Source organism: Cervus elaphus, chromosome 12, assembly GCF_910594005.1.
Source record: "Cervus elaphus chromosome 12, mCerEla1.1, whole genome shotgun sequence".
Taxonomy (NCBI): Eukaryota; Metazoa; Chordata; class Mammalia; order Artiodactyla; family Cervidae; genus Cervus; species Cervus elaphus.
This window is the reverse complement of record NC_057826.1, coordinates 55,247,075-55,263,550: the sequence shown is the minus strand read 5'-3', so window position 1 is coordinate 55,263,550 and position 16,476 is coordinate 55,247,075. Positions and strand designations below refer to the sequence as shown.

General features: G+C 47.7%; 1 protein-coding gene across 3 annotated transcripts in view; it reads left to right on the top strand.

Moving 5' to 3' along the window:
• LOC122705540 (death-associated protein kinase 2-like) overlaps positions 1 to 16,476 on the top strand; it is a 104,927-nt gene that overhangs the window by 75,255 nt on the left and 13,196 nt on the right. For 2 of the 3 annotated variants that reach the window (XM_043920975.1, XM_043920976.1), the window contains exons 3-4: positions 6,026 to 6,247; positions 14,984 to 15,122. In XM_043920975.1, coding sequence (XP_043776910.1) covers positions 6,026 to 6,247; positions 14,984 to 15,122 — 361 coding nt within the window. Of the gene's footprint in view, positions 1 to 6,025; positions 6,248 to 14,983; positions 15,123 to 15,237; positions 15,365 to 16,476 lie in introns of all 3 variants that reach the window. The other variant, XR_006344128.1, reaches the window with a different exon arrangement.

Here is a 16,476-nt window from a genome sequence, read left to right as displayed (position 1 = left end):
AGCCTCAGGCACAGTGTTCCACCCACCCCTGCCTCCTGCCTTTCTACTGGTTGGATGGTTTAGTCCTTTCTGGGGAGTTACCTCATGATTTTCCCTGTGAGGTGGACAGGCTGGGTTTTCTCATCCTCATTTGACAAGGGAGGACCTTGAGGCCGAGGGAGGTGAACAGGCTCCCGAGGCTCATGACCAATTAGCAGGTGGGATCTGACCAGAACCCAAGACCCCAGACAGCAGCCCAGAGATGGAATTTGGAGAGTGAAGGGAAAATTTCGTTTCTGTTCAGAGTTGTAGTGGACTCTCGGGAACTTTCTTTCTTTTTAGCTGTGCCACATGGCTTGTGGGAACCTGGGGATTGAACCCAGGTCATGGCAGTGACAACACCAAGTCCTAACCACTGGACTGTCAGGGAATTCCCCTCAGAAGCTTTCTGACAGGTGGCAGGTGAAGGAAAATGGACTGAAAAGGCAGCTCCTTATCCAAGCCCATGAAGCTTTGGGGGCAGGTCGGGGTCAGAAGTTGGACCTCCTGACTACCCGCCCTTTGCTGCATTAGAGTTAGGAACTGACTGTTGCAGGGACAGACACATGCGTGCTTTGCGTATGTGCATCAGTGTTTCAGTATTCCCATGATTTTTAAATCTGTACTGACAGTTACTTCCCTTACTATTGGCGGCTCCCCTCTGCTCCCTCCTAGGCTGATAGCCTGGGTGGCTCTGTCTTAACCTAGAGGGGCTTTCCCTGTCTAGGGAAAGTAGCATAGCTGAGCAACTTCTGCGCCCCTGGGCCTGAATTTCTGGCTTCAAAGCCTTCCTGATGGACAGAAAAAGGCCCATAACTATCACTGCTTCCACCTGCCCGTGGGTCTGCAGGTGCCTTCTGATGGGCATGACAGAGCCATCTCAGGTCTGGCTTTTGTGCCTCTACTGTGGGTACAGGGACCAGGGGGTGTCCCACAGCAAATTTCCATTCCTGTTACTCCCCAGAGCCCAGGGTCATCTTCTGTCTTGATTTGCAAATCAATCAAAACCTGTCCTGATGAAAGAGACAACACTCCCCATCTCCCTTTTCTCTCCTCTCTCCCTCCTTCTTATGGTCAGATCAAAGATCTAAGGGAGAGGGTAATATATCAATACTGAGAAGGACAAGGAATAATATGAGTTACAGTGGTGTACTTTTTTTCATATGGAAAAACGGAGATAATCAGAGGACTGTTGTAAGCTGGTGTTTCTCAGCCCTGGCTACACATTGGGGTCACCCAAAAAGTTGATTTATTTATGTTCAGCTGCACTGGGTCTTTGTTGCTTTGTGCAGGCTTTCTCTAGTTGTGGCAAGTAGAGGGCTGCTCTTCATTGCAGTGTTTTGGCTTTTTATTGTGGTGGTGTTTCTTGTTGCAGAGCACAGTCTCTAGGTGCGTGGGTTTCAGTAGTTACAACTCGAAGGCTCTAGAGTACAGGCTAAGTAAGTGTGATGCATGGGCTTAGTTGTTCTGCTGCATATGGGATCTTCCTGGACCAGGAATTGAACCTGTGTCCCCTGATTTGGAAGGTCGATTCTTATCCACTGCGCCACCAGGAAAGTCTCAGAATGTTTTTAAAAAATATCCTGATTGCCAGTCCGAGGAAATCAGAAGCTCTGGTGGTGGGATCCAGGCAGCCGTAACTTTAAGATTTCCCCAGTGATTCTGGTGTGCCACCAGGGTTGAGAACCACTGCTCTAAGGATGAATAGAGTTGGTGAATTATTTAAAATGAAGATAAACCCCAAACTGACTGTGCACTGGGATCAGGGAGAGTAGGTTGGGGTGGGGACCTGTGTTAAAATTGCACTGATGCCCTGGCCACACATTGAAGTCCATGTAAATCAGCGACTTACTTCTGCCTTCACATGAGCAACAAACTAATAGCAGTAACACTAGTCATCGTTTATTAGATTTATCTGCAGGCCAAAATGAAGTGTTTTTTTTTTAATTTTAAAAAATATTTATTTATTTACTTGACTGTGCTGGGTCTTAGTGGCAGCATGTGGGATCTTTTAGTTGTGGCCTGTGGAATCTAGTTCCCTGACCAAGGATCGAACCTGAGCCTCCTGCATTGGGAGCGTGGAGTATAAGCCACTGGAGCGTCAGGGAAGTCCCCCCTGACGTGACCTATTTCCAGTCCTCACAGTTCCTTGGCAGAGAATCACAGTTCCCATTTTACAGATGAGGAAACTGATGCACAGAGAAGGTGGCCACCAGCCCCAGGTGACAGTGTATGTCTCCTGAGACCGGGCCTGTCTGACCTGGAAGCCTGCTCCTCCTGCCCAGGGCTGGCCTAGTGGAGCACATACTCCACACGTTCCAGCACCTGCCCGAGGAGAGAGGAGACCAGCGAGTGGCCCCTGCTCCCTTTGAGGCTCCCCGGGCAGGCTGAGCGGAGGACCCTTGTCTCGCAAAGAGACGCAAGATGAGTGGCATTGGCTGGTATTTGGCTCTGTGTTAGTCACCTGCTCTCAGAATACCTCCTTTTGGCGGGAGGAGGACGCCTGCTCCTGTTAGGCCTGACCCCCAGTCACCTCTCGTTGCCTCAGCTGCTCTCACAGAGAGAACACTCAAAAGCAAACACTCATTTGCTTTTTGAGAGTTAGAGGAATTTTTCAGGCATGTGATACAGAAAAATGCGTCTGTTTCCCCCTAAGAAGAAGGGAAAGCTTTTTTGTCAAGGTGATCTGAAATATTTAGCTCTGCTTTATAAAAATCCTCTGCCTCCACCTCTGTGCTCCATAAGCTTAAACAAATAGTTTAAAGTCCTTACACTTTGGCTTTCCCATCCCTCAGGGCTGCTGATGCCAGACTCCTTGAGGTGTCAGGGAGGAGAGGAGCGTGGCCGTCCTGACTTGGAGACGCACAGCTGCCTGGGACTCGAGGCTTTGTTCAGTGTTTGCTGGCACCCGCTAAGAGGCCTGATGTCCCAAGGCCCAGAGTTGCTCTCAGGTACCAGAGATCTCGCTGCACGTGTTCCCTCTGACTTTGGGAGGTCTGATTTAACCCCACCTGCATCAGGCCCTCATGTGTAGACAGCCCAGAATCGGTATATGGGGCATAAATAGCTGAAACTTTAGAGTTAGCAGACAGTGTGATATATACATGGCTCCACAAAGCCTTCCCAGCCCAGCCACCGGGGCCCTCTCCCTCCCCAGAGTTCCATCTATACCTGATGTCTGAGTCTTTGGTCCCTGCCCCTTGCTGTGCAGGCAGAGCCTGGCACAGAGTACATGCTCAGGTAGCCCTGGGTAAAGGGGGATGAGGGGATGGAGGGATGTGTGAACAGGTGTGTGGTGACATCTCTACGATGGTTGCCACAGAATGGCATCTCTTATTCCTCACTTGCTCTACTTGAGGGTCTGTTTTTTTTGATCACTTGGGTTTATTTTGAAGGCTGTCTCACTGAGGATTATTCTAGTAACGGAGTGATTCAGATGTGCTACTAGTTTCTGAGGCTGAGGCAAACACAGTAAGTCCCCTACATACGAACCTTCAAGTTGCAAACTTTCAAAGATGCAAACGTGCGTCCCATCAGTGTCAGGTGTGAGTGAAACTGCAGTTTGCCCTCCATCTCCTATTGCTGACGATCCTTCAGCTCCACCATCTCCCACCTCCTCTCTCTCCTCCAGTCAGGAACTCTTCTTGCTTGTTCCCTCGATGCCAGCCCCTGTGTACCAGCGGTTGTACTGCACTGCTGCACTTTTCTAGGGACTACACTGTAAGACTAAAACTGTTTTCTTTATTTGTTATGTTTTTTACGTATTATTTGTGTGAAAGTTATTATAAACCTATTACAGTACAGTACTATATAGCTGACTGTGTTAGTCAGATACCTAGGCTAACTTTGTTGGACTTATAGACAAAATGGGTTTACGAACACACTTTTGAAATGGAACTCATTCTTATGTAGGGGACTTACTGTATCCAGAGCACTTCTTTGTGTGTAACTCTTACCCCAGCGCCCCTAAGAGAGTATATCCAAAGTGGTGGTTATGGTTTTTGTCTCAAGCAGTAGGTATTGTGGGTGTCAGGAAAACCTGGGACACTGGTGGAAGGGGAGTGGGAGGATCCCCAGGAGGGTGGCCATTAGGTAGTCTCCAAAGACTGAGAGTGGCCCCCAGTTATTGCCTTAACATCACCCCCAGTGATGGTGAAGGCCGCTGCCCTTCCCTCTGTGTGTGTGTGTAGGGGGCTGCCTTTAGAGCATTCAGGGAGGCTGGCCTGGGGCTACCTGCCACTTTGGCAGGTTTCTGCATACAGGTGGTCTAGTATTCCCATCTTTTTAAGAATTTTCCAGTTTGTTGTGATCCACATAGTCAAAGACTTAGGTGTAGTCAATGAAGCAGTAGTAGATGTTTTTCTGGAATTCTCTTGGTTTTTCTATGATCCAGCGGATACTGACAATTTAATCTCTGGTTCCTCTGCCTTTTCTAAATCCAGCTTGTACATCTGGAAGTTCTTGGTTCACGTACTGCTAAAGCCTAGCTTGAAGGATTTTGAGCATTACCTTGCTAGCATGTGAAATGAGCACAACTGTACGGTAGTTTGAACATTCTTTGGTGTTTCCTTTCTTTGAGATCAGAATGAAAACGGACCTTCTCCAGTCATGTGGCCACTGCTGAGTTTTTCCAAGTTTGCACCATTTCATGGATGCTGTCTAGGTCCCTGGAGTGAAGGATTCAGGCTCGGCCCTGAAGGACACTAAGCATAGTCTTGACTCCTTCAACCGTCTTAGCAGTTTGTGAACACTGGGCAGGGTCCTCAGCTCTTTGGCCTGGCTTTGCAATTAACTCTGTGATGACCTTGGGTGAGTCACTTGATGTCTCCTGTGCCTCAGTTTTCTAATATTTTACAATTCTCTGGTGCTATCTGGGCTCCCCTGGTAATTCAGCTGGTAAAGAATCCACCTGCAATGCAGGAGACCCTGGTTTGATTCCTGGGTTGGGAAGATCCACTGGTGAAGGAATAGGCTACCCACTCCAGTATTCTTGGGCATGCCTGGTGGCTCAGCTGGTAAAGAATCCGCCTGCAATGCAGGAAACCTGGATTTGATCCCTGGGTTGATAAGATACCCTGGAGAAGAGAATGGCTACCCATTCCAGTATTCTGGCCTGGAAAATCCCATGGACTATCTGTCTTCTAATCATGAGAAACACCCACCGAGGTTACTAACAATGTTAGGCTGCCTCCACCCCATCCCCACTTCCACCGGGATCCCCTCAGCCTCGCTGGCATAGCCTCTGGCCTTGTCTTTAAGTGCTTTAGCCTGGTGTTTGCTCTGTCTTCTTATTCTCCAAGCCACTACCTGGCTTGTGTCAGGTAATTGAAGTTTGATTTGTTGGGAAGGGTTGGAAACCAAGGTGCGAACATGAGACTAGAGAGGTGGTTTGTCTCCTTACAGTTCTAAATAGATGAGTTTGTCCTTGCTTCCAGATAAGGAAGGCCCAAACAGATGATTGTTACTATTAGTAAATTGACTGTGCTGACCATTTTTACTATTCATTCATTCCCTACCTTGCGGCTTGTAGGATCTTAGTTCCTTGACCAGGGATCAAATCTGTACCCCCTGTGGTGGAAGTTCAGAGTCTTAACCACTGGACCACCAGGGAAGTCCTGCTTTTCCTTTAAAATCTTTCCATTAAGTAGTATAAACCTCTGGACCTTGTGGTTTCATCTGGTGAATACAAGACAGAGGTTCTAGCTGAAGCTGTGTCATCTGGATCAAACCAGTAGCCTTTCAGGGCCTCAGTGTTCCCATCTGTACACTGGGAATGACAACACTGCCATTCCTTCCTAGTACAAAGTAAAGGATTCATAGGAACAGAAGGGGAGCCCAGAACTTGCTCTGTCTCCGTCTCCGGATGATGGCCAGGTGGGGATCCTGGCTGATGACGTGACTTGTCCTGCCCTGGAAGAAGGAGTTGCTGTGGCCGGGGGGTGGCGGCCAGGTCACTTCTCCCAGGACTGCAGTGATGTCCTCATTGTGTGTGTCTGTGTCCCCGCAGCGGCCAGTTCGCCATCGTGAAGAAGTGCCGGGAGAAGAGCACGGGGCTGGAGTACGCGGCCAAGTTCATCAAGAAGCGGCAGAGCCGGGCCAGCCGGCGGGGCGTGTGCCTGGAGGAGATCCAGCGGGAGGTGAGCATCCTGCGGCGGGTGCTGCACCCCAACGTCATCACGCTGCACGACGTCTTCGAGAACCGCACCGACGTGGTGCTCATCCTCGAGCTGTGAGTGGGAGCCTGGGACCCTGCGGGCCGCAGGCGTGGGGAGGGGGGCCCTCCAGCCACAGGCCCCAGAGGGAGCAGCAACCAGCCGGCCAGAAGCTCGACCCGGAGGAGATGAAGTCAGTAGGGGACGGTTACCCTGAGTTACCCGCTCCTCCTCCGGAACCCAGGCAGCAGAGACTGAGGGCCAGGGTCTAGGTCTGGCTTTCATTGGACCCTGGGGATCAAAGGGAAGAAGTGGCCAGCGCTGGGGTCCTTTCCTGGCTGGTGAGCACGTTAGAGGGTGGACGGGGCGGGGGGTGGGGGGGGGGGGGGGTGTGGTAGAGCAGGAGGGCCATGAAAGAGAGTCTGTTTTTCAAAGAAGAGAAGAACAAGCACCCTCCCAGCTCTGTGAAGCCCTTCCCCAGCCCTTTCCCTGAAAACCCCGGGGGCCTTTGTACTGTGTCTGATGCCTTTGTTATTATTGTGCATGCGTGCATAGTCGCTCAGTTGTGTCAGACTCTTTGCAACCCCATGAACTGTGGCCCGCCAGGCTCCTCTGTCCATGGGATTTTCCAGGCAAGAATACTGGTTATTGTAGCGACAATTATTTAGAGAGCTCTGCTGTAAGCCAAGGTCCTTTGTGCTAGTTATCCTGTTCAATTTTCAAAGAAGCTGTGTTGAGGGAAGTGTTCTACTTACCCCGAGAGGACTTTGTATTCACTTTGCCGAGAATGTCTCGTATCTCATTTAATCCTCATAACAATCCTATCACACGGAGACTCTTATTATCTCCATGTTACAGACAAGAACACTGAAGTCCAGGTCACTTATTAGATCCTACAGCCAGGAAGTAGTGGCACCAGGGCTGGGGCCACACTGCTTGTGTGTGTGAGGTGGGATGGCCTTGGGCTGGGCCTACTGGGGAAACCTTCATTCCAAGTCTGGAAGACTTTGGATGGGTGATATACCAAGACTCCGGGGTTTGGTCGGGCACCTGATGTCCCTCCTGGAAACAATTCCATGGACTGGGGGTGTGGGGCTCTGGCGGACCATAGAGTTTGAGCTGGACAGTGGCACAAGTGGCGATGGCTGTGTCCAGTCAAGCAGCGAGACCCCGTGTTGGGAGTGTTCTGAGCCTCATAGGCGTGAGGCATCTGCCAGTGAGCAGAGGAGTAGTGGCATTTGTCTCAGCAGCCCCTGACTTTGTGACCTGGGGCAAGTCACCTCACCCCTCTGAGATTCAGCTCTCATCTGTAAAGCTGGCAGCCATCCTTAACCCACCTGCAGGTTGGGTGTCCCACCTGACTTTGGAGACCATTCTAATTTGAGAACATACTCTGGTGTTGCCAGGCTATAGATTTATGTAGCAGATGGGTATTTGCATACTCTTGCATTGGATTCTTAAATTATCCAACTCAACATTCCAGTGCATAGAATCACCCATGCTTTGCCCTCCTCTAACTTCCAAAGTCCTCCATGTTTCTCCCAGGGGCCTCTCAGCCAGTTGGACTAGTCATTGTGTTGTAGCCACGTGTTCCGGGAAACAAACTCACTCAGAAGGACAGTGCAGATAGTGGAGTGCAGTTTATTACACCGGCAGGCCCAAGGCAGAGTCTCCTCTTAGTCAAGGACCCCGACCAGTTTTTGTGAAAACCTTATATACCCTAAGTGTACTTGCTCAAACCTACCTCCCCAACTTCCTTGAAATTAGTCTTGACAAGGTAAAAGAGAGAAACAATCAAAGTTAACCCATGATTCATGTGTCACAAGACTAGATAAACAGTGGACATTTATCAATAGGACTGTGGTCATATCCCGATAAACATAATGGAATTTACGACTTTGTTCTGTTACAGAGATAATTAGCATATTCTTTTAGGCAACGGAGAGTCTAAGTACAAGTCCTGAGGCTCTTTTATCCAGGGGTCTGGTTTCCCATTGGTATGCCACTTCTATAGACACTGGGCACAAAGTTCAGAGACCATTGGGAGAGTGACCATGTGTGTAGCCTAATGTTCACAGCCTGGCCTAAGATGGAGTCCAGCTCTGTCTGTTTCCTCCTTCAATTGTACACGCCTGCCTGGCTCAGACAAGCCTGGGGGGTTCCTACAGGTGCAGCCAGCGATGTGGATGGCCCGAGGTGTGACGTGTCCCAAGGCTAAGGGTCAGCAGATGGCATGCTGGTTCCCAGGCAGAGAGTGACAAGCCCACCTTTGCTGGGAAAGCCAGGCCATTTCTTTAAGTCTATTGCCCCCCAAAAACCTTATAGCAACTAAAAAAGAAATTATATTCAGAAGCCAACCACCCAAACACAGCCATTTATGTTTCCCTGTGGTTCCTCTCAGTCTTTATCTATTTGTGTGCAATCTTTGTCCTTGTACAGTTTCCTGCTCTACTCCCCCTCCCGCACTAAGTTCATATAATGTCATGAAAAGCTTTTTTCCTCTTCACTGATTATATCATGTTTCATTGAATTATATACATATATCTCCTTGTTGTAGGACATTTGATTTTTCAGTTTCTAACCATTAGATTTTATTGCCATAAAGCAACTTCTTCCCATATTTTCCCATTTTCTTCTGAATTAATTTTTTTTAGATAAATTCTCAGGAATGGAGTGACCAAGCTGACATTTTCACCAAGGACAGTCTTGGTTAACGAGTACCACCTGCAACATGGGAATATCCCATCTCGCTGCAGCCTTGCCAACCCTGGGGAATTTGTTTTAAAGCAGGATCCATTATTTATTGTCTTTCTCTCTCTATATATATTGTGTACATATATATATATATTGTGTGTATATATATTTTTTGGGGTGAGGGAGCCATGCTGTACTTCATATTGGATCTTAGTTCCCAGACCAGGGATCCAACCCATGCCCCCTGTGGTGGAAGTGTGGCGTCCTAACCACTGGACAGCTAGGGAATCCCCAAGTCCTTTATAGTTACAATGATGTTTGGGGATTGTTTGCTGTTTTGGTCACTTTAATTGGCATTTCTGTGTTTTCTGGGGAAGTTGTCTGTTACTGTCTCTTTGTAGAAGCCTAGGAGTTGGGATCTAGGATGTTCTTGAGTTGTCACTGTTTCTCCAAGCAGGTCATGGTCATTTCTCCAACCATGGCTAGCAAGCAATCACGTGCCCTCTTCTTGTGAGCCATCACCGCCTATAACATCCCTTGTCATACTAGGACTCCTGTGGTCTGCTTGAGCTGCTCTGTTCGTGAAGTTCTGTCTGTTCATAGTTTCTCTACCTCCTCCTTAACTCTCAAGCTGTCTCACTGTCTCAGGGTGCCAATCTGTGGTGCTAGGGATTGCTAAGACAGTGTCTCAGCCTTGTGTGAGCAGGGTCTGAGAGAAGGACCTTCCAGGAGAGAAGGGCTTTTCATGGGCTTTAAAAATATATTTACTTATTTATTTGGCTGCATCAGGTCTTTGTTGCGGCACTTGGGATCTTCATTGTGGCATGCGGGATCTCTCATTGCGTTGCATGGACTCTCTGGATGTGGCTCACAGGCTTTAATTGCTCCACCGCATGTGAAATCTTAGTTCCCTGACCAGGGATCGAACCTGCATTGCAAGGCGGATTCTTTAACACTGGACCACCAGGGAAGTCCCTTTCCATGTGCTTCTGTGTGTGACCTTGTTCACCACTGTTGAGCTGCTCAGGAACCTTCGGCCTTCTGGTCCTCACTGTGCCCTACCAGGTTCATGGGTTTGCCTGATACTTAAACACGGGTGTCAGAGCCCATCTGTTGATGTTTGCAGATTTTGTGGATACAGTTACCTCTCAGCACTGTTGTCTGGTGCAGGGCTTCCTCCTGCTTCCTGCTGAAATGGCCAGTGCTCAGAGGGCATCCCAGCCCTGATTTAAGTCCCCTTCAGCTGTTGTTACCCCGTCCATGATGGCCAGTGCTGCAGCCACCTCTCCTAGGACTGATGAAAGCAGGGGTGGAAAGGATTTAGCTATCAGTATAAATTAGCTTCCCCTGGAGGAGGGCATGGCAACCCACTTCAGTATTCTTGGCTGGAGAATCCCATGGACAGAGGAGCCTGGAGGGCTACAGTCCATGGGGTCACAAAGAGTTGGACACAACTGAGTGACTTAGCATAGTACAGCACATAAGTTGACTTCTGTAGGGTGTAAAGAATATTTTCAAACTCTGAAGAAATTAACTCATGTCACATGTGGAGCTGGCTTTGAAAAATGTAGGTCTGCTCTGGAAGGTTTGGGCAGCCCTCCTGTCCCAGGCTCCTGACCCCTCTGGGGCCCCCTTGACTCCAGGCTGGTGGAAAGTGATACCTCAGTGGGTGCACTGAGTCCTGGGGACTGGGAGCAGAGCAGAGTCCAGGCTGTTAGGTTTTCTTTTCCTCTCTAAGTTAAATTGTTTAGGGATGTGAGAGAAGAGAAGCTTGGGTGGAGCGGGGTGACTCCAGGGCCGAGGCCTTGGAGCTGAGAAACTCTGGGGAGAAACTACATTGTGAGGGTAGCAGTTGGGTTGAAACAAAACCCAGGATTCTTTTTTTTTTTTTCCCAATTATTTTTATTAGTTGGAGGCTAATTACTTTGCAACATTGCAGTGGGTTTTGTCATACATTGACATGTATCAGCCATGGAGTTACATGTACTCCCCATCCCGATCCCCCCTCCCCCCTCCCTCCCCACCCGATTCCCCAGGGTCCTCCCAGTGCACCTGGCCCGAGCACCTGTCTCATGCATCCCACCTGGGCTGGTGGTCTGTTTCACCATAGATAATATACATGCTGTTCTTTCAAAACATCCCACCCTCGCCTTCTCCCACAGAGTCCAAAAGTCCATTCTGTATATCTGTGTCTCTTTTTCTGTTTTTCATATAGGGTTATCATTACCATCTTTCTAAATTCCATATATATGTGTTAGTATGCTGTAATGATCTTTATCTTTCTGGCTTACTTCACTCTGTATAATGGGCTCCGGTTTCATCCATCTCATTAGAACTGATTCAAATGAATTCTTTTTAACGGCTGAGTAATATTCCATGGTGTATATGTACCACAGCTTCCTTATCCATTCGTCTGCTGATGGGCATCTAGGTTGCTTCCATGTCCTGGCTATTATAAATAGTGCTGCGATGAACATTGGGGTGCACGTGTCTCTTTCAGATCTGGTTTCCTCAGTGTGGATGCCCAAGAGTGGTATTGCTGGGTCATACGGCAGTTCTATTTCCAGTTTTTTAAGAAATCTCCACACTGTTTTCCATAGTGGCTGTACTAGTTTGCATTCCCACCAACAGTGTAAGAGGGTTCCCTTTTCTCCACACCCTCTCCAGCATTTATTGCTTGCAGATTTTGGATAGCAGCCATCCTGACTGGCATGTAATGGTACCTCATTGTGGTTTTGATTTGCATTTCTCTGATAATGAGTGATGTTGAGCATCTTTTCATGTATTTGTTAGCCATCTGTATGTCTTCTTTGGAAAAATGTCTGTTTAGTTCTTTGGCCCATTTTTTGATTGGGTCATTTATTTTTCTGGAATTGAGCTTCAGGAGTTGCTTGTATATTTTTGAGATTAATCCTTTGTCTGTTGCTTCATTTGCTATTATTTTCTCCCAATCTGAGGGCTGTCTTTTCACCTTACTTATAGTTTCCTTTGTAGTGCAAAAGCTTTTAAGTTTCATTAGGTCCCATTTGTTTAGTTTTGCTTTTATTTCCAATATTCTGGGAGGTGGGTCATAGAGGATCCTGCTGTGATTCATGTCAGAGAGTGTTTTGCCTATGTTCTCCTCCAGGAGTTTTATAGTTTCTGGTCTTACATTTAGATCTTTAATCCATTTTGAGTTTATTTTTGTGTATGGTGTTAGAAAGTGTTCTAGTTTCATTCTTTTACAAGTGGTTGACCAGTTTTCCCAGCACCACTTGTTGAAGAGGTTGTCTTTTTTCCATTATATATCCTTGCCTCCTTTGTCAAAGATAAGGTGTCCATAGGTTTGTGGATTTATCTCTGGGCTTTCTATTCTGTTCCATTGGTCTATATTTCTGTCTTTGTGCCAGTACCACACTGTCTTGATGACTGTGGCTTTGTAGTAGAGTCTGAAGTCAGGCAGGTTGATTCCTCCAGTTCCATTCTTCTTTCTCAAGATTACTTTGGCTATTCGAGGTTTTTTGTATTTCCATACAAATTGTGAAATTATTTGTTCTAGTTCTGTGAAAAATAGCGTTGGTAGCTTGATAGGGATTGCATTGAATCTATAGATTGCTTTGGGTAGAATAGCCATTTTGACAATACTGATTCTTCCAATGCATGAACACGGTATGTTTCTCCATCTGTTTGTGTCCTCTTTGATTTCTTTCATCAGTAAAACCCAGGCTTCTTGATACCCTTGAGAAGACATGCCTGAGAGCTGATGCACGTGTTCCCAGCCTGGGTGTCAGGGCTGGGACCGTCACCCCAGCAGGCTCATCAGCCTCCCACTTTCCAACTCTCCAGGGGCAATTCTCAGGGCCACCATAGCTGTTCCTCTCTTCATCCAAAGGAGAGCATGTCTGTCCGGGTCTCTTGACCGGATCACACTTTCAGGTAGAGCAGCTGATTACTGAACCCCCACCCCAAGTCCTCACCCAGCCAGGGCCTTACATCAGTAACTTTGGGTGACAGGACACATCTCCATTATCATGATATTCTTTTACCTTTATGCATCATTCAGTTTAAGGTAGGAAGGGCAGTATATGCCCGAGGTCACAGCCTCCCACAACCCAGCAAGGCTGCAAGTATGAGAACAAAGGTTGGGCTGGGTCCTGTGTGTTCCCAGGGGACACTGTGGATTGGAAAATTTGCCAAGGACTCCAACAGGTCTCTTGCAAATGCCAAGGTTTCACTTCTCTATGATATAGAATATTCTGTGCCATGTTAGTGTTTTCTTTTAAGTTTTATTTCATTTTATTTTTTGGCCACACCTTGAAGCTTGTGGGAATGGAACCCATGCCCCTGCATTGGCAACGCAGAGTCTTAACCACTGGACTGCCAGTGAAGTCTTGCTGTGTTGCTATTTTAAATGTCTTCTTTCCTTTGTTCTTTTATTCATCCACCTTCTCTTGAATGTCTTTCTTGCACACAGTGCTGTGAGAGCAAAAGGTAATGTAGCCGGGGAGAGAGCCAGCCAGACGCTGGCAGCCCAGGGTGAGAGGGCACTCATGCAGCTGGACGGGGATGTCAGGGGACAGCCCAGGGCATGGGGTGACTTTGAGTTTTCCTTTTCTCAACAACAGTGATTTTATAACAAGATGCTTAAGCTAAGATTTAGTTTCAATTTTTCAAGTTGTATTACTTTGTAGGTGTTGCTGTGTATTCCCTATTGTATCATGGCATGTCCAGTTGTTCTGTTTCTCATGATGCTAAGATTGATGAGTGGATCCATGTATGGATATTTTTAAAGAAAGGAAAAAAGATTTTGAGGCTCTTTAATTAGGATGGACTAGGTGACAGGGCGTGAATGATTCCCAAAATGGACAGAAGCCATTAAAAGATCATCTGAGGTCTCTTAAGGTATAGTGGTTGAGAGTCATTCTGCTTGGGTTTGAATCTTGATTCTCCCACTTACTGACTGTTTGACCTTGGACAAGTGACTTAACCTCTCTGAGCCTGTCTCTTCAACTGTGAGATAGCAAAATAATAATCCTTTAGCTCACAGGGTGTTGTGATGATTAAATGAGATAATGTGCAAAAAAGTATACATAATGCTCCAAGTATTCAATGACTATCAATTACCATTATTATGTTGCTATTATTACAAAAATACAGGTCCTGAGGCCTTGCTGCTAGAGAATCTAATTTGGTAGGGTCTGTGGTAGGACCTGAAAATGTGCATGTTCAACAAGTTTTCCAGGTGATCCTGAGTTCCTGGATCCCCTGGCCCTGATCCCTTCCTGAGATCTTTTCCTTGGGTGAGCATTGACTATGTCCCAGTTCCTGAGATGTGCCGGCTAGATACTTCAGCATGTGTCAGAGGCCAAACACACCCAGTAGGACTGCCAGATTTAGCAAATAAAAATCTCCCATTTTGTCTGGCAACCCTAAATCCCGAATTCAGGTAAAACTGTAAACTAGTCTTTACAAGGGAGATTCTTTTTGCTCTGTTGGTTTCTCTTCCTGCCACATCAACTATAACATACTGGAAAGTGGAGTGTGAGGACAAAAGCAGTATTTTAGAGTTTTGAAAGATGAATATAAAGGATGGATCTCAATGGTTAAGGTAGGGATATGCCTTTGAAGAGGTCATGCCTTCTATAAAGTCACAGAAAGGGGCTTTGTGAACAATCATGGTCAGTCTGCCCATTTTGCAGGTGAGGAAACTGAGGCCTGCCTAGAGGAGGCAGGGCAGGGAGTTGTCCAAAGCCAGTAGCAGGGCTGGACTGGAAACTAAGTCTCCATTTTCTGGCCTAGCATATGTTCCTCTTTGTTATCCCACATAGCACTTGTTTCTGTCCTCGGTCACCTCAGTCATATGGCGGGAGAGCACCCAGGGTAACCAGGGACCTGAGCCTCGAGTGTTAGCAGAGGCCTTTTTGCTGTCACCTGAGGGTTCCACCTCTTGTGATCCAAAGGGAACACAGCAAATAGAAGTAGTAGCAAAGTCAGTCTCTGTGCTGGCTGGACTGAGCCCGAGAGGTGGATGAGGGGCTTCTGCCCTGCAGAGTGCCTGGGGGCAGGGGCGGGGGCAGGGGCTTGGGCTTCTGGCACATGGAACTGACTGGGCCCGGGCCCTCCCTACCAGTGTCTTGCAGAGTGTCCGGAGGAGAGCTCTTCGACTTCCTGGCCCAGAAGGAATCCCTGAGTGAGGAGGAGGCCACCAGCTTCATTAAGCAGATCCTGGAAGGGGTGAACTACCTTCATGCCAAGAAAATCGCTCACTTTGATCTCAAGGTCAGTGACGGGGGGAAGGGAAAAGAGTCAGTTCAGGAAGAATGGACCCAGTCTCTCCAAATGTCATTGCCAGCAGGGGTCAGCACTCACTTGACCTTCCTCCCTCATCTTACAGTTGAAGACTCTGAGCTCCTGGAAAAGAAATGATGGCCCAGGAGTGTCCCTGTCCTGAGTTTCATTCCACAGATCAGGTTTCATTCATGTAGGGGCTGATGGCAAGAAGCTTCTGAATCAGACTACAGGTACCTTATCTCTTTCAGGGGGCACTTGGGGTGTAATTTTTAAATAAGTGAGCCAAGGACAGGAAATGTGAAACAAAACCCATTTCACAAGACTGAACTTTTCAGTAACCAAGAGCTCATTCCCGAGCCACAGAGCTAGATGCCTTCAGATGAGTACTGCTGAGGTTGCCTGGCGTTCTGAACCCAGCACAGCGACCAGCATCCCTTGACCAGAGGTTGGAAATCTTAGAGCCCAGTGACCACTGGCTGCATTCCCCTACCCCACCCCTTCCTGTAGCCGTGAAACTGCTTCCAGAGGCCACTGATCATTGGTGGTCACTGGCGTTCAGGGTTGAGAAAGTCCATGGTGACCACATAGAACTTCACAAAGCAAGAGTGTGGTCAGAGTCAAAGGATTGGTTCCCATAGTAGCTGAGCTCAGGTTCATAGACTGTTGAGCCTTTACAGACAGGTGAAGCATAAAGATCCTCCAAACTGTGATCAGGGGGACCCACTTACCAGGGAGGAGACCCACTCATTTTGCTGTGCAGAAATTCCTGTGGTGTCTCAACCACTATGCTGAGTGCCTGGGTGTTGCTACAGGTACAAAAGCAACTCAGGACTTCTCTGAGCTTAGCTCCTCTTTTCCAGGAACTTCTGTAGGAATCAGAAAAGAGAGATCAATAACTCTAAGTGCTGTGATAGGGGGAAGTACATGGGAGCTGGGCATCTAAATAAGAAAGCATCTAAATCAGACTGTGGTGTCTAAGAGGACTTCTTGGAAGAGGTGGTGTTTGAGTTGAATTTTGAAGGATATCAGGCATCATCAGAGGGGAAGGGCCTTCTAAGGAAGAGAGGTCAGCAGATACATGGTCCTGAAATAGCATTCAGGGTAGTTCAGGCAAAGGTTGAATGTGCTGAATGGAGAACCTGGGGGAGAGCAGGAGGCAGACTCAGGGTATGGGAGCTAAGCCAAGGAATTTGAACTTTACTCTTAGAGATACGGGACCAGGTGAGCAGGGAGGTGAAGAGAGCAGATGTGTATTTCAGAAAGATCCCTCTGAATGGGAGCACAGATAGAATGGGGACAGTAATCTGGGTGAGATGTGGCAAGTGCCAAATTAATTTGAGGA